At 44.6% G+C, this 21855-nt stretch overlaps 1 protein-coding gene across 3 annotated transcripts in view; it reads left to right on the top strand.

Moving 5' to 3' along the window:
- LOC134339242 (adhesion G protein-coupled receptor E5-like) overlaps positions 1-21855 on the top strand; it is a 137640-nt gene that overhangs the window by 54936 nt on the left and 60849 nt on the right. The window contains exons 3-7 of one of the 3 annotated variants that reach the window (XM_063035584.1): positions 3223-3366; positions 3911-4057; positions 10683-10829; positions 12190-12339; positions 19999-20139. In XM_063035584.1, the coding sequence (XP_062891654.1) occupies positions 3223-3366; positions 3911-4057; positions 10683-10829; positions 12190-12339; positions 19999-20139 (729 nt within the window). Of the gene's footprint in view, positions 1-3222; positions 3367-3910; positions 4058-10682; positions 10830-12189; positions 12340-13998; positions 14316-19998; positions 20140-21855 lie in introns of those variants that run through there. The other 2 variants (XM_063035585.1, XM_063035586.1) reach the window with 2 other exon arrangements.

The following is a 21855-nucleotide window of genomic DNA, read 5'->3' as shown; positions in this document are numbered from 1 at the left end:
ACCTCCTATTGCATTCATGACATCTCCCTTTGGCATGTTAGATGTGTCCTCCACTGTGAAGATTGACACAAAATAGTTATTCAAAGCCTTGGCCATTTCCTCATTACCCAATATCAATTCCTCCTTCTCGTCCTCCAAGGGGCCTACATTCACTTTAGCAACCATTTTCTGCTTTATATAATTATATAAATTTTTACTATCCATTTTTATATTTTTGTGCTAGTTTATTTTCATAATCTATCTTCCCTTTCTTTATTACTCGCATAGTGATTTTTCGTTGCTTTTTAAAGTTTTCCCAATCTTCCAGTTTCTCACTATACTTAGCAACTTTGTATGCACAAGCTTTTAGTTTAATGTCTTCTTTTATTTCCTTAGTTATCCAAGGCTGGCTCTCCCCATCCTTGCTGTCCTTGCTTTTAACTGGAATATACTTTTGTTGAGCCACGTGAAAAATCTCTTTGAAAGTCTGCCACTGTTCTTCAACCATCCCAACATATAGCCCATGTTCCCAGTCTACACTAGCCAAATCCTCCTTCATCCCTTTGTACTCTCCATTGTTTAGGCATAATACACTGGTTTTAGATCGAACTATTGCACCCTTCATTTGTATGAGAAACTCAATCATACTGTGATCACTTTTTCCAAAAGGATCATGACTACAAGATCACTAATTTTACATGTCTCATTGCACAGGACCAGATCTAAGATAACATATTCCCTTGTAGGTTCAGTAACATGCTGTCCAAGAAAGCCATCATGGATGAATTCTTTGAAGTCCTCCTCAAGACTGCCTCAGCCAACTTGATTCACCCAATCTATGTGCAAGTTAAGTCCCCCACAATAACTGACATTCCATTCTTACACACCTCAGATATTTCTCTGTTTATTGCCTGTGCCACTGTAATGTTATTATTTCATGGCTGATAGACGACTCCCACCAGTGATTTCTTTCCTTTTACTATTCCTAATCTCTATCCAGATGGATTCAACATTCTGCTCCTTATATCTTATATCATCTCTCACGATCGCCCTGATCTCATCTTTAATTAGGAGCACTGCCCCACCTCCCTTACCTTCCTGCCTACCCTTCCATATTACCTGATATCCTTGGATATTTAATTCCCAAACCTCTCCACCCTGCAACCACATTTCTGCAATGGCCACTAAATCATACAACTTTGTACAGGTTTGTGCCACAAGTTCACTGACCTTGTTTCTAATACTATGGGCATCCAGATAAAGTGCCCTTACACTCATTGTGTTTTTAAATTCTTGTAATCTTTTTCTCTTTTTCACTTGACTTTTCTTCACTCTGCTCTTAATTTTCTCTTTTTTATCTTATGCTTTTACTTTATCTTTATCCATACTTTTCTCTTTTACCATATCCATACTTCTCCAATTTGTTGAACCCACTCCCCTACAATTTAATTTTAAGCCCTGTCCACAGCCCTAGTTATGCAATTTGCCAGGATCCAGGTCCCATCATGGTTCAGATGGAGCCCGTCCCATTGGTACAGCTCCTTCCTTCCCCAATACTGGTGCCAATTTCCCATGAATTCAAACCCACTTCTCCCACACCAAACCTCTAGCCATGCACTTAACTCTCTAATCTTCTTGACCCTATGCCAGTTTGCATGTGGCTCAGATAGAAATCCAGAGATTATCACCCTTTTGGTTCTGCTTTTTAATTTAGTCCCTAGCTGCTCAAATTCCCTCAGCAGAACCTCTTTCCATGTTTTACCTATGTTGTTGGTACCCCCGATTACCACTTCATTTCTCTTCTCACTACCCCCCACCCTTGAATGGCTCCCTGAACTACAGTGCCACAGTTAGGTTGCTCATCCTTCCTATAGCCCCCACTCTCATCCACACAGGGAGAAAGAATCTCAGACCTGTTGGACAAGCTCAAGGGCTAAGGCTTCTCCAGCACTGTCTCTTGGCTCCCACTACCTGCCTCACTCACAGTCACACCCTCTTGTCCTTGACCACAGACCGAATTTCACACCAGGAACCACAGTGGGGTCCACCAGCTCCCACATCATGCAGCTACAGCACATCACCTGATCTTGTGTCATCCCTTTATTTAATTAGCTGTAATTTAGTGACTTTTTATTGAATCACTACAAAAGCCTTACCTGCTACTCACCTGTGCCTCCTCACCAAAGCCTCGTGAGCCAAAGCCTCAAGTTCCCACTCCTACACTGGTTCACTCACACAATGGCCGCTCTGCTTTACTTTTATTTGCTCCTGCTAATGAATCGCAAATCAATTGGTCCACTGCTGATGCGCCGAGCCCCATGCAATGTTCCTTTTTAAACTCTTCTCCTCGAGTGTGTGAGGCTCTCTCTCTCTCTGCAAACTAATTGGTCTGCCGTTAATGCGCTAAGCCCTGCGAAACGTGCTCCTTTTTTAAACTCTTCCGCCTGATCTGTGTGAAATTCTCTCTGTGAATCGATTGCTCCACTGCTAATTCCCTGTTAGCAAATGTGCACCTACCAAATGCAGTTGTGTAGTTTGGAATGAATGGTGTTGAATGGAAATGTTTGTCCTTGAAGGAGCAGATTTCCCTCCGTAAAGGATATTAGTGAATCAGATTGGATTAATTGACATTGAGTGAGAACTTATAGAGTGTTGAGCAAATAGAATGAATAATGAAAAGCTTTGTGCAGTAATGGAGATGACTAAAGTCAGAGGGCATAGGTTCAAGGAGAAGAATTAGAGGAGATCTGAGAAAGAAATCCTTTCACCCAGAATTCTGCTTGCAGTCTGGATAGTGCTACCAAAGAATGTGTTAGAACACTACAGCGGACAAATATGCCCTTCAATCAGTCTAGTCAGTGCCAAACTATTATTCAACCTCGTCCCATTGATTTGCACCTGCACCAGCGCAAGCAAGATGGTGGAGACAAGTTCTCTCACAGTATTCAAAAAGTACCTTGAAAGTTTCAACAAGGCAGAGGAGAGAATGCACCAAATGCTGGTATATGGGCTGTGGATAGATGGGTATGTAATGGTTGGGGTGGACACGGTGAGCTGAATAGCCTATGTGGCTTTAGTCTATATCTAGCTTTGAATTCCTGTATTTGATCTACTAAATTCAATCATCAAGCAAGCACATTTGTTATGGTTAGGTTACAACTTAACTGCTGTGTAAATTAGAACTGTATATACAAGATCACAGCAGCCTGACCCCCTGCTCATGATATTGTTTCTCTGTTCCAGATGAGGATGAGTGCCTGGCTATCCCATGTGGCCCCTTTGAAGTTTGCAAAAACACAGAAGGAAGCTTTCACTGTAACTGCAATGAAGGATTTGATGTGATATCCAATCAGAAGCTCAATAACGAGACAGTAACCTTCTGTATAGGTAAGTTGAATTACCAACCTCACTGTTTCTTGGTCAGGCAGGAACTGTGCTGAAACTGTGACATAGCAAGCCATAGCAGAGTATGGAGTGTGAGTTCCTTGGAGCCCTGAGCTAGCATAGATCAGCTGGGATGGAGGGTAACAGGTAGATTATCTTCAGTCTCAGGATGCATGTTTCTGAGGAAACCAGTATCAGCTTCTCTTCCTACTGACCTGAGAATCAATTGATAGGTGTGGGTCTTAATATGACAGATGAAGAAGGACAATGAATTCTTCAGGTGAATTGCAGGATTTGATGATGATCTCACTGTTTCACACCAACAACGTTTTATTTTAATATTTATTAAATGAAGTTTAGATTCCTGGGTGGATTTGAAATCATTACTTTCTGGATCATAAGGCAAGGCCTTATAGTACTCTAGTAACACTTTATCATTTGTCAGGCAAGTTTGTCATTCACTAGCTATCATTTGCTCAGGAGTATGAAGGGCCGGTACCTACCATAGCAGCAGCAGCTCTTCCAGTTTGTCACCTTTATTCTGCAGATGCAAACGAGTGTCTCTCTAGCCCATGTGGGCCCAATGCTGTCTGCCACAACACTCAGGGAAGTTTCTACTGCACTTGTAGTAAAGGATTTTACTCAAATTCTGGAAATTACAAATTTGCTGGCTTCACTGAGTCCTACTGTAGAGGTGAGTGCAAATGCACCCTTGGCCATCAGTCTCATGGAGTACTTTTCTCTTTGTCCTCTGCTTCCTGACTGTTTGTCTTTTTTATCAGCTTCTTGGACCTTACCTGCTGCATTCGTTCAGTAAGTCTCACCACTTTTATCTCAACTCATTTGGAATATGATGGTACCACCTCAGGAGTGCTTATTTCCTCACCTCACCACTCTCCCCTCTGTGGTATCTGCTATCCACGCCCTTCCCTGAGAAATTCTATCTTTAAAGCTTGTTGTAAGATTGTCCAGCTCAGTCTGACCTTCACAAATGGTACAGAATGAGTCACTCTCCTCCCCACATCTTTCTCCTTCAAGATGCTGGCTAAGATGCAGCTGATTGGCCAATCTCCTCCCGACACTCAATCAGTTTCTTTTCTCATACTCCCCAGAGAGATGTCAGGACCCTCTTCTTGGGCAAAAGTTGAATATTGCCATTGCTTCCGATCGATTGAGTGATTAAAGAACAGGTGTGTGCAGTTTATTTATCATGAGACAGCAATCCATTTAACTGGTCAGACTTAGTTGGATTTGAGATGATAGGTTTTTCTGCCCATAAAGATAAGGTTATGAGCAGGTTAACCCAAGGCAGCCACATATGGTGAGACATCTGTACATCTCACCATATTGGAACTGTATCTGTGCAATGGCAGCTTAAGAATAGCAATGGGGGCAAGAGAAAACTTTCTAAACTTCTCTTGCCAGATCACTCAGAAGGTTAGCAGTGAGCCAGGATTTGTGTATCACTTCCAATGACAACACTTGTTGCCCATTTGTAATTGCCTTGTGAAGCAGCAGATGAAGTGTCTTCTTGAGAATGTGATGACCCTGGATGGAGCTCCAGGATTTTGATCTGGTCAATTTCTTTTGGACCAGAGGTCTATTCCCAAGTCAGTTCAATCATCACTGACGTATTTTGTAACATCTGTTGTTTTGTGACAGCTGTACAGTGCCATACAGAAAAAAAACTATAAATTATATTAAAAAATATAAATTATATTAAAAAATTGTGCCAAAGAGGAATGTTTTATTTATTTACTTTATTTAGAGATACAGTGTGGAACAGACCCTTCTGGCCCAACAAGCTGCACCACCCAGGAACAATAGCCTAATCACAGGACAATTTACAATGGCCAATTAACTTTGTGGGGGGAAACCAGAGCACCCAGAAGAAAGTCACGTGGTTCACAGGAATAACAAACTCCTTACAGATGGCGCCAGTATTGAACACGAAACGCTGGAATGCCCTGAGCTGTAATAGTGTTGTGCTAACGGCTATGCTACCATGGTGAATTGTGATTTAGTACTCCTGAGTTCATTAACAGTTCAGAAATGTCCTGTGGAAGGGAAAAAGTTGTGCCTCATGGATAGATAGATAGATTCTTTATTGATCACAAAGGAAATTAGTGTCACTGTAGCATAGATATACAAATATTAGAAAAGAAGTAAGAAAAATAAATAAAAAATAATTTATCTTAAACAGTCTAACAGGAGGGGGTCATTGGCTATAGGAGCCTATTGGCTGAGGGTAAGAATGACCCTATATACCGCTCTTTGGAGCAGCGCAGTTATCTTACTCTATTACTATAAGTGCTCCTCTATTTAGCCAAGGTGGCATACAGAGGGTGAGAAACATTGTCCAGAATTGCCAGGAATATCCGTAGGGTCCTTTGTTCTACCACAGCCTCCTGTGTGTCCAGTTTGTCTCCTATAACAGAGCCAGCTTTTCTAATCAGTTTATTGAGCCTGTTAGGACCACCTATGTTGACGTCATTGCCCCAGTATACCACTGCATAGAAAATTGTACTGATGACAACAATCTGTAGAGCATGTATACAGAGAGCTGTATACTCCAAAGGACCTCAGTCCCCTCAGGAAGTAGAGGAGACTCTGGCCCTCCATGTACATAGCCTCTGTATTGGTGCTCTTCTCAAGTCTGTCATCCAGCTACACCCCCGGAAACTTGCAGGTCCTCATGAAGAATAGCCTGCGTGCTAATCAGGCCAACCACAGTGGTGTCATCTGCAAATTTGAATTATGGAGCTAGAACCATGTACAGGAATGCTGTCATAGGTGAAAAGTGAGTACAGAAGAGGGCTCAGCACACAGCCTTGAGGCACGCCGGTGTTCAAGGTGAGAGTGGAGGAGGAGAGGTTGTTTAACTTAACTGATTGGGGTCCATTAGTCAGAAAATCCAAGGTCCAATTGCAGAGGGATGAACTGACACCAAGCTGGCGAAGTTTGGCGATCAACTTGGAGGGAATCATAGTGTTGAATGTCAAACCAAAGTCAATGAACTGCATTCTAACATAAAAGTTGGGGCTGTCCAGGTGGGTCACGGCAGAGTGAAGTGCTGTGGAGATGGCGTCCTCTGTTGACCTGTTGGTGCGATAGGCAAATTGATGGGGGTCCAGGGTAGAGGGCAGACAGGATTTCAGGTGTGATAGAACCAGTCTCTCAAAGCACTTTGGGGGTGAGTGCAACTGGACGGAAGTCATTCAGGCCCGTGGCAGTGGAATGCTTCGTCACTGGCACGATGGTGGCGATCTTGAAGCTTGTGGGGACAACTGCCTGGGCCAGGGACAGATTGAAAATGTCCTTGAAGACCCCAGCCAACTGCCCTGCACAGACTCTGAGCACACGGCCAGGTAGTCCAGCTGGACCAGCTGCCTTCCGTACATTCACCCTGCTCAGGGTGGCACAAACATCGGAGGTGGAAAGTGAGAGAGGCAGTTCACCAGGCGGGAGATTCGCTTTGAGGGTGACCTCCTTGTTCTCTCGGTCAAAGCGAGCGTAAAAGTAATTGAGCTCATCAGGGAGGGAAGCAGAGCTGGAAGGGGGCACAGTACTAGGTGGTTTGAAGTCTGTAGTGACCTGTATGCAGTGCCACATGCACCGGGGGTCCGAGGAGTTGAAATGCTCCTCGATTCTCTGTTTGTATATGTGTTTAGCCTGAGAGATTCTCCTCCTCAGGTTGGCCCTGGCTGAGCTGTAAGCCTCCTGGTCTCCAGACCTGAAGGCTGAATCTCTGGCTTTGAGCAGGAGGCAAACCTCTCTGTTCATCCATGGTTTCTGATTGGGAAAACCTTTATTTGTTCTTGTGATGTCACTCAATCTACACACTTGTTGATGTGCTCAAGGACAGAATTGGTATATAAGTCAATATTAATTTGAGAGTCTGTGGTGGCATGGGCAGCAAACGCGCACCAGTCTGTGTGCTGGAATTGGTGCTGAAGAGCAGAAGCATCCTCCAGCCAGATGTTAATAGTCTTCATTGTGGTTTCACACGTTTAATGACCCGGCTATACTTGGGAATCAGAAACAATGAAAGTTGGTTGGACTGTCCCAGGTGGGGGAGGGCAGTGGCTTTGTAAGTGTCAACCACATTTGTGTAGACATGATTTAAGGTTTTATTTCCCCTTGTGGTGCATGATACATTTTGGTAAAATCTTGGAAGCATGGTCGTAGGTTACAATGATTAAAGTCCCCAGCGATAATAAAGGCTCCGTCTGGCATCGTGCCTTCATCTTTAGCCCTGCATCTTTTCAGCTGTTTTCCTCCCAGTTTGTCATCAGCAAGGATGTTCACATTATTGGCCTTTACTCTTTATTCCTTTCACCTTCACTATCTTGAAAAGCTTTACTGATGTCATTTATGTCTAACCACTGTCAATACTGTTGACTTGTTATTTGACAATGTTAATTCTAACACAAGTTAAATTTATGTAGTTAAGTAATCAAAATGGTTATCAATGGTTGATAAATTTTAATTTATTTTAAACAGTTTTTTAAATTCTTGACATTAAAGAGTTCTCATTCTATTCGGTATTTGAAAGACCATGAGATATAGGAACAGAATTAAGAAATTCAATCCATTGAGTCTGTTTTTCTGTTTAATCATGGCCGATTTATTATATTTATCATACCTCTCAATCCCATTCTCCAGCCTTCTGCCCTTACTATCAAACATCGCTTTAAATATACCCAACGACTTGGCCTCCAGAACTGTTGGTGGCATTGAATTCCATAGATACACTGTCCTCTGGTTTAAAAAAATCCTCCTCATCTCTATTCTAAAGGGACATCCTACTATTCTGAGGCTGCTCCCTCTAGAGCTTGATTTCACACTTCAGGAAACATCCTCCCTACAGTCACTCTATCTAGGCTTTTCAATATTTGGTAGGTTTCAATAAGATGCCCTCTTATTCTTCTAAATTTCCAGAGCCATCAAACGTTCCTCATATGTTAACCTTCCCATTCCTGGGATCATTCTCATGGACCTCCTCAGCACACTCTTCAAGGCCAGCATGTCCTTTCTTAGAAACGAAGACCAAAGCTGCTCACAATACTCAAAATGTGGAGTCACTTTAATGGTACAATTCAGTAGTAGTTTGCCAATCATTGGTTTAATTAAGAATTCACCCTCATTTTTACTGGTTTAATATCCTTGAAGAATGTTATTCGTGAAGGATGAAGAATTTTAACCAGAAGTAACACACATAAAAGTTGCTGGTGAATGCAGCAGGCCAGGCAGCATCTCTAGGAAGAGGTGCAGTCGACGTTTCAGGCCGAGACCCTTCGTCAGGACTGAAACGTCGACTGCACCTCTTCCTAGAGATGCTGCCTGGCCTGCTGCGTTCACCAGCAACTTTTATGTGTGTTGCTTGAATTTCCAGCATCTGCAGAATTCCTGTTGTTTGCGTTTAACCAGAAGTGTAAGGTTGCACTTAGAATGGCAAGGATTGAAATCATAATACCATAAGACATAGAGCAGAATTAGGCTATCTGTCCCATCGAGTCTGCTCCGCCATTCAATCATGGCTGATCCTTTTTTTTTCCTCTCCTCCTCAATACCAGTTCCCAGCCTTCTCCCTGTAACCTTTGATGCCATGTTCAATCAAGAACCTATCAATCTCTGTCCTAAATAACTAACAACCTGGCCCCCACAGCTGCATGTGGCAACAAATTCCACAAATTCACCACCCTTTGGCTAAAGAAATTTCTCCACACCTCTGTTTTGAAAGGAAGGCCCTCTATCCTGAGACTCTGCCCCCTTGTCCTAGACTCTCTCCCCATGGGAAACATCCTTTCCACATCTACTCTGTCTAGGCCTTTCAATTTTCAAAATGTTTCAATAAGATCCCCCCTCATCCTTCTGAATTCCAGCGAGTACAGACCCAGAGCCATCTTATGATAAACCTTTCATTCCTGGAATCATCCTTGTGAACCTCCTCTGGACCCTCTCCACTGCCAGCACATCTTTTCTAAGATGAGGGGCTCAAAACTGTTCACAATACTCAAGGTGAGGCCTCACCAGTGTCTTATAAAGCCTCAGCATCACATCTCTGCTCTTGTATTCCAGACCTCTTGAAATTAATGCTAACATGGCTTTTGCCTTCCTCACCATCAACTCAACCTGCAAGTTTACCTTCAGGGTGTTCTGCACAAGGACTCCCAAGTTCCTCTGCATCTCAGATTCTCGGATTTTCTCCTCGTTTAGAAAATAGTCCACACGTTTATATCTACTACCAAAGTGCCTGACTATGCATTTTCCAACATTGCATTTCATTTGCCACTTTCTTGCCCATTCTCCTAATCTGTATAAGTCCTTCTACATCCTACCTGTTTCCTCAACACTACCTGCCCCTCCACCAATCTTCATATCATCTGCAAACTTGGCAGCAAAGCCATCTATTCCATCATCTAAATCATTTATATACAGCATAAAAAGAAATGGCCCCAACACTGACCCCTGCGGAACATCATTAGTCACTGGCAGCCAATCGGAAAAGGATCCTTTTATTCCCACTTGCTGCCTCCTACCAATCACCCAATACTCTTACCATGTTAGTAACTTTCCTGTAATACGTTGGGCTCTTAACTTGGTAAGCAGCCTCATATGTGGCACTTTGTCAAAGGCCTTCTGAAAGTCCAAATATACAACATCCACTACATGCCCGTTATCTATCCTACTTGTAATTTCCTCAAAGAATTCCAACAGGTTCATCAGGCAGGATTTTCCCTGAAGGAAACCATGCTGAATTTAAGCTATCTTGTCCTGTGTCACCAAATACTCCATCACCTCATCCTTAACAATTTACTCTAACACCTTCCCAACCTCTAAGGTCAGGCTAACTGGTCTATAATTTCTTTTCTGCTGCCTTCCTCCTTTCTTAAAGAGTGGAGTGACATTTTTTGCAATTTTCCAGTCATCGTGCCAGAGTTCAATGAATTTTGAAAGATTATTTCTAATGCCACACAATCTCTAACACTACCTCTTTCAGGATCCTAGGGTGCAGTTCTTCTGGTCCAGGTGACTTATGTACCTTTAGGTCTTTCAGCTTTTTGAGCACCTTCTCTCTTGTAACAGTGACGGCACCTACTTCTCTTCCTTCACACACTACATCAGGCATATTGAGTGTCTTCCACAGTGAAGACTGATGCAAAGTACTCACTTAGTTCATCAGTTATCTCTTTGTCCCCCATTATTATTTCTCCTGCCTCATTTTCTAGAGGTCCTATATCCACTCTCATCTTTCTTTTATTTTTAGTCAGGTAACATCTTCCTCCAGTCTGGTGATTGTTGTCTGTCCGTTGCAGATAAGGATGAATGTCTTTCTAATCCCTGTGGGGACAATGCCATCTGTCACAACACCGATGGAAGCTTTTACTGCGTTTGTGATGAAGGATTTTATGCTGAATCTGGTGATCACATGTTCACAGATCCGTCTCAGTCTAGCTGTAAAGGTGAGTGCAGCTGTAAATAGACTTCTGCCTACTCATTCACAATGTGGGGCCACCTTCTGTTAGAAGACTTTGCCCTCCATCATCCAATTTTTCTTCCAATCTTTTCAATTGTGAAGTAATTTGGGCATCTGGCTTCCTGGCAGCAGTCTGCATTCTCCATCACCCATCCTGCAATCACCTCAGCCTGATGTCCGAGGTGATTCCACAACCATCACCTCAGCTTCAACAACTTCTGCTTCTGAACTCTCTGAATATGCAGAGAGAAGGGCTGTGAGTCAACAGGAGTTTGCCAGAACAGTTGGTCATGGGTCATTGACTCACATTCGTGACCAACTGTTGGGGATGGCACATGAGGGAAGTGTTTGGGAATGTGTTCAGACATTGTGGGCAGATGAGGCTGAGCTTCTCAGAAGTTAATCCTTTTATTCCCGGTATCATTTTCAGGAACCTCCTCTGAACCATCTCAAATGCCAGCACATCTTTTCTTAAATAAGGGGTACAAACTGCTCACAATACTCCAAGTGTGGTCTGACCAACACCTTCTAAAGCCTCAGCATTACATCCTTGCTTTTGTATTCCAGACTCTCAAAATGAACACATTTGCCACCTTTACCATTGATTCACCTGCAAGTTCACCTTTAGGGAATGCTGCACAAGAACTCCTCAGTCCCATTACACCTCTGATTTCTGAATTTTCTCCCAATTTAGAAAATAGTCTATGCCTTTATTCAGTCTACTAAAACACATGACTATACACTTCCCTACATTGTATTCCATTTGCAAATTATTTATTCATTCTAATCTGTGTAAGTCCTTTTGCAGAATCCCTGCTTCCTCAACATTACCTCTCCCTCTGCTATCTTTGTATTATCTGAAACTTGGCCACAAAGCCATCAATTCCGTCGTCCAAATTATTGGCATATAACCTGAAAAGAAGCAATCCCAACACCAACCCCTGTGAACAGCATTAGTCATCTTTGTTCAGACCTGTCTCCCAAAACAATTTATGCTGTGTCCCACACTGATAGACCAGCCTGTGTCCCACTCTGACCCAAGAAGACCTAAATTGTGTTCCGCCTTAACCTGCCGAGTGTCCCTCATCGACCCACACTGACAACGTCTGCTAACTCGGACGGCAGTGTGCTTGTGGCTTTGGTAGCAGGGTTCAACACTGGCTAGACTTCCTGGTTTATTCCTGCCATTGTCTGGAGCCTTCCGTTTGACACCCAATAGTCATACACAATACACTGTTCAATGTTTGACATATTGTTATCTCAGCCTCTCCAACAGTCATGCACAATAAAATGATCAATGAAAGTGGCTTTTGAAGGTTGCTTCCTGCTTCTGTTTGTTGCTGCAGATTACAACGAATGTTACACCAGTCCAATGATTTGTGGCAAACACGCCAGCTGTTACAACACCAAGGGAAGCTTTTACTGTCTCTGTCAGACAGGGTTCATTCAGCCATCTGGAGAAAGAAATTTTACCGGCTACGGGAGTCGATGTGAAGGTAAGTGTCTCATTGCAGGTGCTGATGAACAGTGCAATGGGAAAGCATTGTGAAAAATGAAGACAACTTGATCAGAACTGTATCTGTCCTTCAATTAAGTGCATCGCCATCTCTTAACTGTAACCAGGTGCTAGTGTTGCAGATATTTCATGTTCTTGTTGTCTGGTGTCTAATCAGACTAACAATGGCAGCCTAAATATCTATGAGAATTTCCCACAGCCTCTGCCAATCCAGAGAAAACAACTCAAGGGTTTCTGACCTCTCCTTACAGCACATACCCTCTATTCCAGGCAGCACCCTGGTGAACCCCCTCTGCACCCTCTCTGAAACCTCTACATTCTTCCTATAATCACCAGCACCAGCATACCCACCATCAAGGACATATATACAGAAAGAAGCTGCAAAAGGACCAGCGACATCATGAAGGATCCCAGCCACCCTGATCATGGACTGTTTGTCCCACTTCCATCAGGGAGGAGGCTATGTAGCATCCACACCAGGACCACTAAACTCAAAAACAGTTACTTTCCCCAAGCAGTAAGGCTGATCAACGCATCCACCTACTAACTCCACCACTACTTTATAATTCCATTTCAGTCACCTCATGTCCAGCCTGGTGTCTCTTTATGAGCATACAACCATTCTATGCAAATTCATCAAGCTATTTTATGTATTTATATTTATTGTATTTTTTATTATTATTGTATCTTTTGTGTATTTTTATGCTGCATCAGATCTCGAGTATCAACTAGTCCGTTCTCCTTTACACTCACAATATGTACAGGAACTGCCATTAAGCAAAATTGAATCTTGAATAATGGGGTGAGCAGAATTGAATGCAATACTCCAGGTGTGGTCGAACTAAAGTGTTATAAATAATGACAGAGAGATCTGAATCTCTTATTGACAGCACTGTCAGTTCAGCCCCCTCTGTGTCCCACACTGACAGCCCTCTCCATGTCTCTAACACACCAATTCTGACAGCCCTCTCCATGTCTCTAACTGACCAACATTGACAGTTCAGCCTGTGTCCCACACTGACAGCCCTTTCGGTGTCTCTGACCAACTCTGACAGTCCAGCCTATGTCCCACACTGACAGCCGTCTCCGTGTCTCTAACATACCAATCCTGACAGCTCAGCCTGTGTCCCACACTGACAGCCCTCTCCGTGTCTCTAACATACCAATTCTGACAGTCCAGCCTATGTCCCACACTGACAGCCTTTCTCTGTGTCTCTAACCCTATTTCTCTCTCCACAGATGCTGTCTGATGTGCTGAGTGTTTCCAGTGTTTTCTATTTTTATTTCATATTTCTGGTTTCTATAGTTCTTAATTATCGGAACACTGCAGGCAGCATATTTACACCTTACTTTATACTTTATACTTGTGCAAAGAGCAGCAATTCGCCCCACAGCACAAGTGCTTGTGGAACTCAAAGCCACAGCCTCCTGACTTAGGAGCAGCGTGCAACCACAGCTGATGTGCGATGTTGCAAAATAATCGACAACTCTCCCCACAACCTCAGAGGGTGCTTTAAATGACAGAGACAGCACGCAATGGTAAAAAAATGCTGCTTTAAAAACTGATGTCAGCTAAAGATCTCCTTCAGATGAATCTTGTGTGGAAAGATTACCTAACAAGTTGGTGGTTGCATAATATTGTGCCACTGTAGCAATATGCAATTGAATTTTGGACACACAGTGTTGAAAGTCTGGATTGTCGAAAACTGCACTTTGAGACAGTGATCCATTTCTAGATAGGCAATGAGGACCCCAGGATTCTCCTTCCACAGTGGCCAGCATGTATTTGGGATATGAAAGTAAGCCTGGCTCCTAGGGGATGTCCTCATGGTCACAGGGAGAAAATGACCCCCCTAACTCATACAACATCAGAGGTCAGGATTGAATCAGGGACTCCTCCCAATGAAGTGTGGACCCATTTCATTCAACCTCTTCAAGCGCACGTCCCAGGACAAGGTATGGTAGAACTTCATTGCACTCTCTCTCACTTGGAAGACTACTTGTACAAAATATTCCAGGTCTTCTGTAACAGAAGTAAGGCACCTTTATTTCTGTATTGAAACCTTCTTGCACTAAGGCTAACATGGTGTTTCTCTCTGAACTACTGACTCTTTCTCGCACTTGACATGCAGTGGTCAGAACTGGAATCAGGTTTAATATTACTGGCATGTGTCGTGAAATTTGTTAGCCTTCGCAGAGCAGTACAATGCAATACATGATAATATAGGAAAAAAAAGCAGGTCAATTATAGTAAGAAAATATATAAAATAGTTAAATCAAAATAGTGCAAAAACAGAAATAATAAAAGTGAGATAGTGTTCATAGATTCAATGTCCATTTAGAAATTGGATGGCAGAGGGGAAGAAATGCTGAGTGTGTGTTTAGGCTTCTGTACCTCCTACCTGATGGTAACAATGAGCAGAGGGCATGCCCTGGGTGATGAGGGAACTGGATGATGGACATCGGCTTCCTCAGGCATTGCTCCTTGAGGAGCTAGTGCCCAAGAAGCAGCTGACTAATTTTACAACTTTCTGTGGCTTCTTTCAATCCGGTGCAGTAGACCCCTTCACCTCCACCCACCATACCAGACACAGTACATTTGTTAGAAGTTTTTGGGAGTTATAGGTGACAAACCAAATCTCTTCAAACTCTTAATGAAACTTGGCCACTGTCTTGCTTTCTTTATAGCTGCATCAATATGTTGGGACCAGGTTAGATCCTCAGAGATCTTGACACCCAGGAACTTGAAATTGCTCATTCTCTTCACATCTGATCTCTCTATGAGGATTAGTTCATATTCCCTTGTCTACCCTTTCTGAAGTCTACAACCAGCTCTTACTGATGTTGACTGCAAGGTTGTTACTGCGACACCATTCAGCGTGCTGGTATATCTCGCTCCTGTACACCCATCTGAGATTCTGAGAACAATATTTGTATCAATTGCAAATTTATAGATGGCATTTGAGCTATACCTAGCCACACAGTCATGACTATAGACAGAGTAGAGCAGTGGGTTCAACACACATCCCTGAGGTATGCCAGTGTTAATCATCAACAAGGAGGAGATATTATTACCAATCCACACAGATTGTGGTCTTCTGGTTAGGAAGTCAAGAATCCGATTGCAGAGGGAGGTACAGGGACCCAGGTTCCCACAGCTTATCGATCAAGACTGTAGGAATGATGGTGTTAAACACAGAGCTATAGTCAAAGAATGGCATCCTGATATAGGTGCTTGTTTGTATTGATTCATGTACAAGGACTCCAACTCCCTCCAAACAACAACACATTTAAGACTTTCATATACAAAACGCTGCAGGAATTCAGCCCGTTAGGCAGCACCTATGGAAATGAATAAACAGTTGATGTTTCGGGCCAAGACCTTTCCTCGGGACTGGAAAGCAAAGGGGAAGAAGCCTTAATAAGAAGGTGGGGAAGGGAAAGGAGTACAAGCCTGAAGGTGATAGATGAAGCCGGGTGGGTGGGGGAGGAGGATGAATTAAGAAGCTGAGAGTTAAATGGTGGAAAAGCTGAAGGATAAGGTCTGAGATGAAAAGATCATGGAAGAAAGGGAATGGGGTGGGGCACCATCAGGAATTGATGAAATGGTGAGGCAAAGAGAAGCGGTAAGAGGGGAGCCAGAGAGTGGAATAGAAGAAGAGGAAGGGAGAAAATTATCAGGAGTTAGCGAAATTGAGGTTCATGCCATCAAGTTGGAAGCTACCCAGACAGAATATGAGGTGTTGCTCCGCCATCCTGAGGGTAGCCTCATCTTGGCTGCAAAGGGGACCATGGATTGCCATGTTGGAATTGGAATGGAGATTGGAATTAAAATGGATGGCCACCAGGAAATCCTGATTTTTGCAAATGTGGCGAAGATTCTCGACAAATAGTTCCCTCAGTCTAGGTCAGGTTTCAACAATGTGGAGGAGGTCACATTGGGAGAACCAAATACAGTAGATAGCCCCGACAGCCTCAAATAAAGTGTTGCCCACTTGGAAGGACTGTTTAGGGCCCTGAATGGAATTGAGAGAGGAAATGAATGGGAAGGTACAACACTTCTTCCATTTACAAGTGTATGTGCCAGGAGGAAGCTTACTGGGGTGGGATGAATGGAGAAGGAAGAGAACCACAGAGGCACAATCCCTGTGGGAAGTGAAGATGGGGAGGTAAAGATGTGTTTGGTGGTAGAATCCCATTAAAGGTGTCACATGTTGTGGAGAATGAGGTGCCAGATCCAAAGGCTCAGAGCATGGTAAGCGAGGCCAAGGGAAGCTTGGTCCCTGTTAAGGTGGTTCGAAGATGAGGTGAGGGTGGATGTTCAGGAAATGGAGGTGATGCAGGTGCAGGCAGCATGGCATGTGAGGGAAAGGAAACCCCGTACTTTGAAGAAGGAGGGCTACTCTGAAGTCCTGAAAGGAAAGCCTCATCCTTGGAACAGATGAGGCAGAGACAAAGGAACTGAAAAAAAGAAAGGCATATTTACATGAAAGAGGGTGTAAGAGATATAGTCAATGTAGCATTTCAGACTCTCACCATTTATAAACCCTCCGTCTTTCTGTTTTTTTATGAATGATCTCAAACTTTTCCACATTACATTCCATCTGCTGTGTCCTCAGTATGCTCCCCAGAAACCTCTGGTATCCACTCAGCAATTGGTACTTCTTCAGGGTGCCCTACCGAGTACTGAGTCATTTCTCCACGCTTCCTCGGATGAGTACTGTTGTGGAGGCTTACAGGGTTGGCACATCAGAACAGGCAGCAACAGCCATGGAATTTCAGGTCAAGTCAAATCGCTTTTATTGTCACTTCAACCACAACTGCTGGTACAGTACACAGAAAAAACGAAACAACAATCCTCCAGGACTATGGTGCTACATGAAATAACACAAAACTACACTAGACTACGTGAAACAACACAAAACTACATCAGACTTCAGGCCTACACAGGACAACGTAAAGTGCACAAAACAGCGCAAGACAGTACAGTAATTAATAAACAAGACAATAGGCACAGTAAAGGACAAATTACAATCTAGTAATAAATTATGTAAATATAATTGCAAATGTAAACAATGTAAACGATGTTTTAGCAGGAATTGAGAAAGAAATGAGCAAAAATTGCAAAGGAAGCGGAGTGGTGTTCAGTTGAGTGTGTGAGAGTGTGTGTAGGTTGGTGTCAGACTAGACTCTGGGAATTAAGGAGTCTAATGGCTTGGGGGAAGAAACTGTTACATAGTCTGGTTGTGAGAGCCTGAATGATTCGGTACCTTTTGCAGATGGCAGGAGAGAGAAGAGTTTGTATGAGGGGTGCGTGGGTTCCTTCACAATGCTGTTTGCTTTATGGATGCAGTGTGTGGTGTAAATGTCTGTAATGGTGAGAAGAGAGATCCCGATGATACCTTCAGTTGACCTCACTATTCGCTGCAGGGTCATGTGATCCAAGACGGCGCAATTTCCGACCCAGGCAGTGATTCAGCTGCTCAGGATGTTCTCAATACAACCTCTGTAGGATGTGGTGAGGATGGGGGGTGGGAGATGGACTTCTCTCAGCCTTCGCAGAAAGTAGAGACGCTGCTGGGCTTTCTTGGCTATGGAGCTGGTGTTGAGGGACCAGGTGAGATTCTCCGCCAGGTGAACACCAAGAAATTTGTTGCTCTTAACGATCTCTAAAGAGGAGTCGTCGATGTTCAGCGGAGGGTAGTTGCTCCGTGTCCTCCTGAAGTCAACAACCATGTCTTTTGTTTTGCTCACATTCAGATACAGGTTGTTGGCTCTGTACCAGTCCATCAGCCGCTGCACCTCCTCTCTGTATCCTGACTCATCGTTCTTGCTGATGAGACACACCACGGTCCTGTCATCGGTGAACTTGATGATATAATTTGAGCTGTGTGTTGCAGCACAGTCGTGGGTCAGCAGAGTGAACAGCAGTGGACTGAGCACACAGCCCTGGGGGGCCCCGTGCTCAGTGTGATGGTGTTGGAGATGCTGCTCCCGATCCGGACTGACTGAGGTCTCCCAGTCAGGAAGTCTAGGATCCAGTTGCAGAGGGAGGTGTTCAGGCCCAGCAGGCTCAGCTTTCCAATCAGTTTCTGAGGAATGATTGTGTTGAATGCTGAACTGAAATCTATGAACAGCATTCGAACATACATGTCTTGTTGTCCAGGTGGGTGAGGGCAAGGTGGAGGGTGGTGGCGATGGTATTGTCTGTTGAACGGTTGGGATGATACGTGAACTGCAGGGGTCCAGTAAGGGAGGCAGCAGGGTCTTGGTGTGCCTCATGATGAGCCTCTCGAAGCACTTCATGAAGATACACGTGAGTGCAACAGGACGGTAGTCCTTGAGGCATGACACTGAAGATTTCTTTGGCACGGGACGATGGTGGTGGCCTTGAAGCACGTTGGAACGATAGCGCTGCTCAGGGAGATGTTGAATATGTCAGTGAGAACATCTGCCTGCTGGTCTGCACATCCTCTGAGCACTCTGCCGGGAATATTGTCTGGTCCAGCAGCCTTCCGTGGGTTGACCCTGAATAGAATTTTCCTCACATTGGCCATGGTAAGACACAGCACCTGGTCATTGGGAGAAGGGGTGGTCTTCCTCGCCACCACGTCATTTTCCGCCTCAAAATGAGCGTAGAAGTTATTCAGCGCATCTGGTAGGGAGGCAAGACAAGCACAGGCAGGTGATGTTGTCCATGGGTTCTAGTTAGCGCGTGTAGTGATGGTCTTGGACACAGTGACATCATCGATGCACTTGCTGTGTACTCCTCTAAGTTGGTGGCATCGCCATCGGTTGCAGCCTCCCTGAACATGTGCCAGTCAGTGTGTTCAAAGCAGTCTTGAAGAGCAGAGATGGCTCCTGCTGGCCAGGTTTACGCCTGCTTCAGAACTGGTCCGGAGAGTCTGACGAACAGTCTGTATGCTGGAATTAGCATAACAGAGATGTGGTCTGAGTAACCGAGGTGGGGGCGGGGCTCCATCCCGTACGCGTCGGGGATGTGAGAGGAGGAAAATCAGGTTTTACGTTCATGACTCTTTCCCCAAGAGTGCACTGGGAATCACATTGTTCCCTCCAGTCCTGTTTTGAGTGATGTTCTCAGAGGCAATGCATTCTCAAGTCTTGGGTGACAAGGATCACCATTCTCTCAGTAATACCCCCCTCACAGTGTGACTCTCTCTCTATACCATCCCTGCCTCAGTGTAACCCTCCTTCAATACTGCATTTCTCATCGTCCGATTCTCCCTTAGTACTGCACTCTAACAGTAAGTAGCTCACTTGGAAGTAGGCCTCCCACAGTGTGACGCTCCCTTAGTACTGCACTCCCACAGTAAGTAGCTCCTTCCATACTACAATGGGGTTTGGACTGAAAAGCTTGGAATGGGTTCTGCCACTGTTGTTCTCACCTGGTTGGGCTTTGAAAACTGAATTTTACGCAATTTACTACAAGACTGTTGCTGATTCAGCTTCTTCCAAGTTGCAAAATAGATAGAAATCTGTCAAAAATTAAGGAAACTGATTTTGAAAGCAAAGGTTGAGACTGAAACAAATTTCTATGTTTGTGGAGTTGTCTGTTAGGTGCCCAATGGTTCAGTGTGCTGAAGATCCAGGTGTGATCAGCTTTGTCTCTTTGCTACAGATGTTGACGAATGCCTTTTGAAACCATGTGGCTCCAATGCAACCTGCTACAACACGGTGGGAAATTATACCTGTATCTGCAACCCTGGCTTCATTTCACCATCAGGAGGCAGTAGACTGCAGCACGGAGATGTTTGCATTGGTAAGCACTTCACAATTCACCCCTCCTACATTACCTGGATGATCCTTTGCCTTTTATAAAGCAAATGGTATATTATTGACACGGTTTTATCTTTCTTACGGTACAACTGTTGTATTCTACCTTCCTTCCCTGAACAGTGCCCTGTTCCTCCTTGACTGGTTCTGAAATATTCCTTGTCATCAGGCCTGTTGAAGGTTGCTGTCGTTACACAGTAGCCTATCCCCAGTTGTTTCCTCAACTCTCTGATCTAGTAGTTTGAGCTGTGTGTTGCTGCACAGTCGTGGGTCAGCAGAGTGAACAGCAGTGGACTGAGCACACAGCCCTGGGGGGCCCCCGTGCTCAGTGTGGTGGTGTTGTAGATGCTGCTCCCGATCCGGACTGACTGAGGTCTCCCAGTCAGGAAGTCTAGGATCCAGTTGCAGAGGGAGGTGTTCAGGCCCAGCGGGCTCAGCTTCCAATCAGGCGCTGAGGAATGATTGTGTTGAATGCTGAACTGAAATCTATGAACACCATTCGAACGTACATGTCTTGTTGTCCAAGTGGGTGTTGGCGATGGTATCATCTGTTGAACGGTTGGGACAGTACGTGAACTGCAGGGGTCCAGTGAGGGGGGCTGCAGGGTCTTGATGTGCCTCCTGATGAGCCTCTCGAAGCACTTCATGATGATGGATTGGAGTGCAATGGGACGGTAGTCGTTGAGGCAGGACACTGAAGATTTCTTCGGCACGGGGACAATGGTCGTGACATTGAAGCACGTTGGAACGATGGCACTGCTCAGAGGGATGTTGAAGATGTCAGTGAGAACATCTGCCAGCTGGTCTGCACGTCCTCTGAGCACTCTGCCGGGAATATTGTCTGGTCCAGCAGCCTTCCATGGGTTGCCCCTGCATAGAATTTTCCTCACATCGGCCACGGTAAGACACAGCACCTGGTCATTGGGAGAAGGGGTGGTCTTCCTTGCCACCACGTCATTTTCTGCCTCAAAATGAGCGTAGAAGTTATTCAGCGCATCTGGGAGGGAGGCAAGACCAGCACAGGCAGGTGATGTTGTCCATGGGTTCTAGTTAGCGCGTGTAGTGATGGTCTTGGACACAGTGAAGTCATCGATGCACTTGCTGATGTAGCTAGTCACTGATACCGTGTACTCCTCTAAGTTGGTGGAGTCGCCATCGGTTGCAGCCTCCCTGAACATGTGCCAGTCAGTGTGCTCAAAGCAGGCTTGAAGAGCAGAGATGGCTCCTGCTGGCCAGGTTTACACCTGCTTCAGAACTGGTCCGGAGAGTCTGACGAACAGTCTGTATGCTGGAATTAGCATAACAGAGATGTGGTCTGAGTAATCGAGTTGGGGGCGGGGCTCCACCCGGTACGCGTCGGGGATGTGAGAGGAGGAAGAGGAGGTTTTAGGTTCATGACTCCTTCCCCAAGAGTGCACTGGGAATCACATTGTTCCCTCCAGTCCTGTTTTGAGTGATGTTCTCAGAGGCAATGCATTCTCAAGTCTTGGGTGACAAGGATCACCACTCTCTCAGTAACACCCCCCTCACAGTGTGACCTTCTCTGTATACCATCCCTGCCTCAGTGTAACCCTCCTTCAGTACTGTCTCTCTCATCGTCCGATTCTCCCTTAGTACTGCACTCCCACAGTGAGTAGCTCACTTGGAAGTAGGCCTCCCACAGTGTGACGCTCCCTTAGTACTGCACTCCCACAGTAAGTAG

Source organism: Mobula hypostoma, chromosome 29, assembly GCF_963921235.1.
Source record: "Mobula hypostoma chromosome 29, sMobHyp1.1, whole genome shotgun sequence".
Lineage (NCBI taxonomy): Eukaryota > Metazoa > Chordata > Chondrichthyes > Myliobatiformes > Myliobatidae > Mobula > Mobula hypostoma.
Note: the sequence above shows the minus strand (reverse complement) of the source record. Positions and strands in the feature narration are given on the sequence as shown.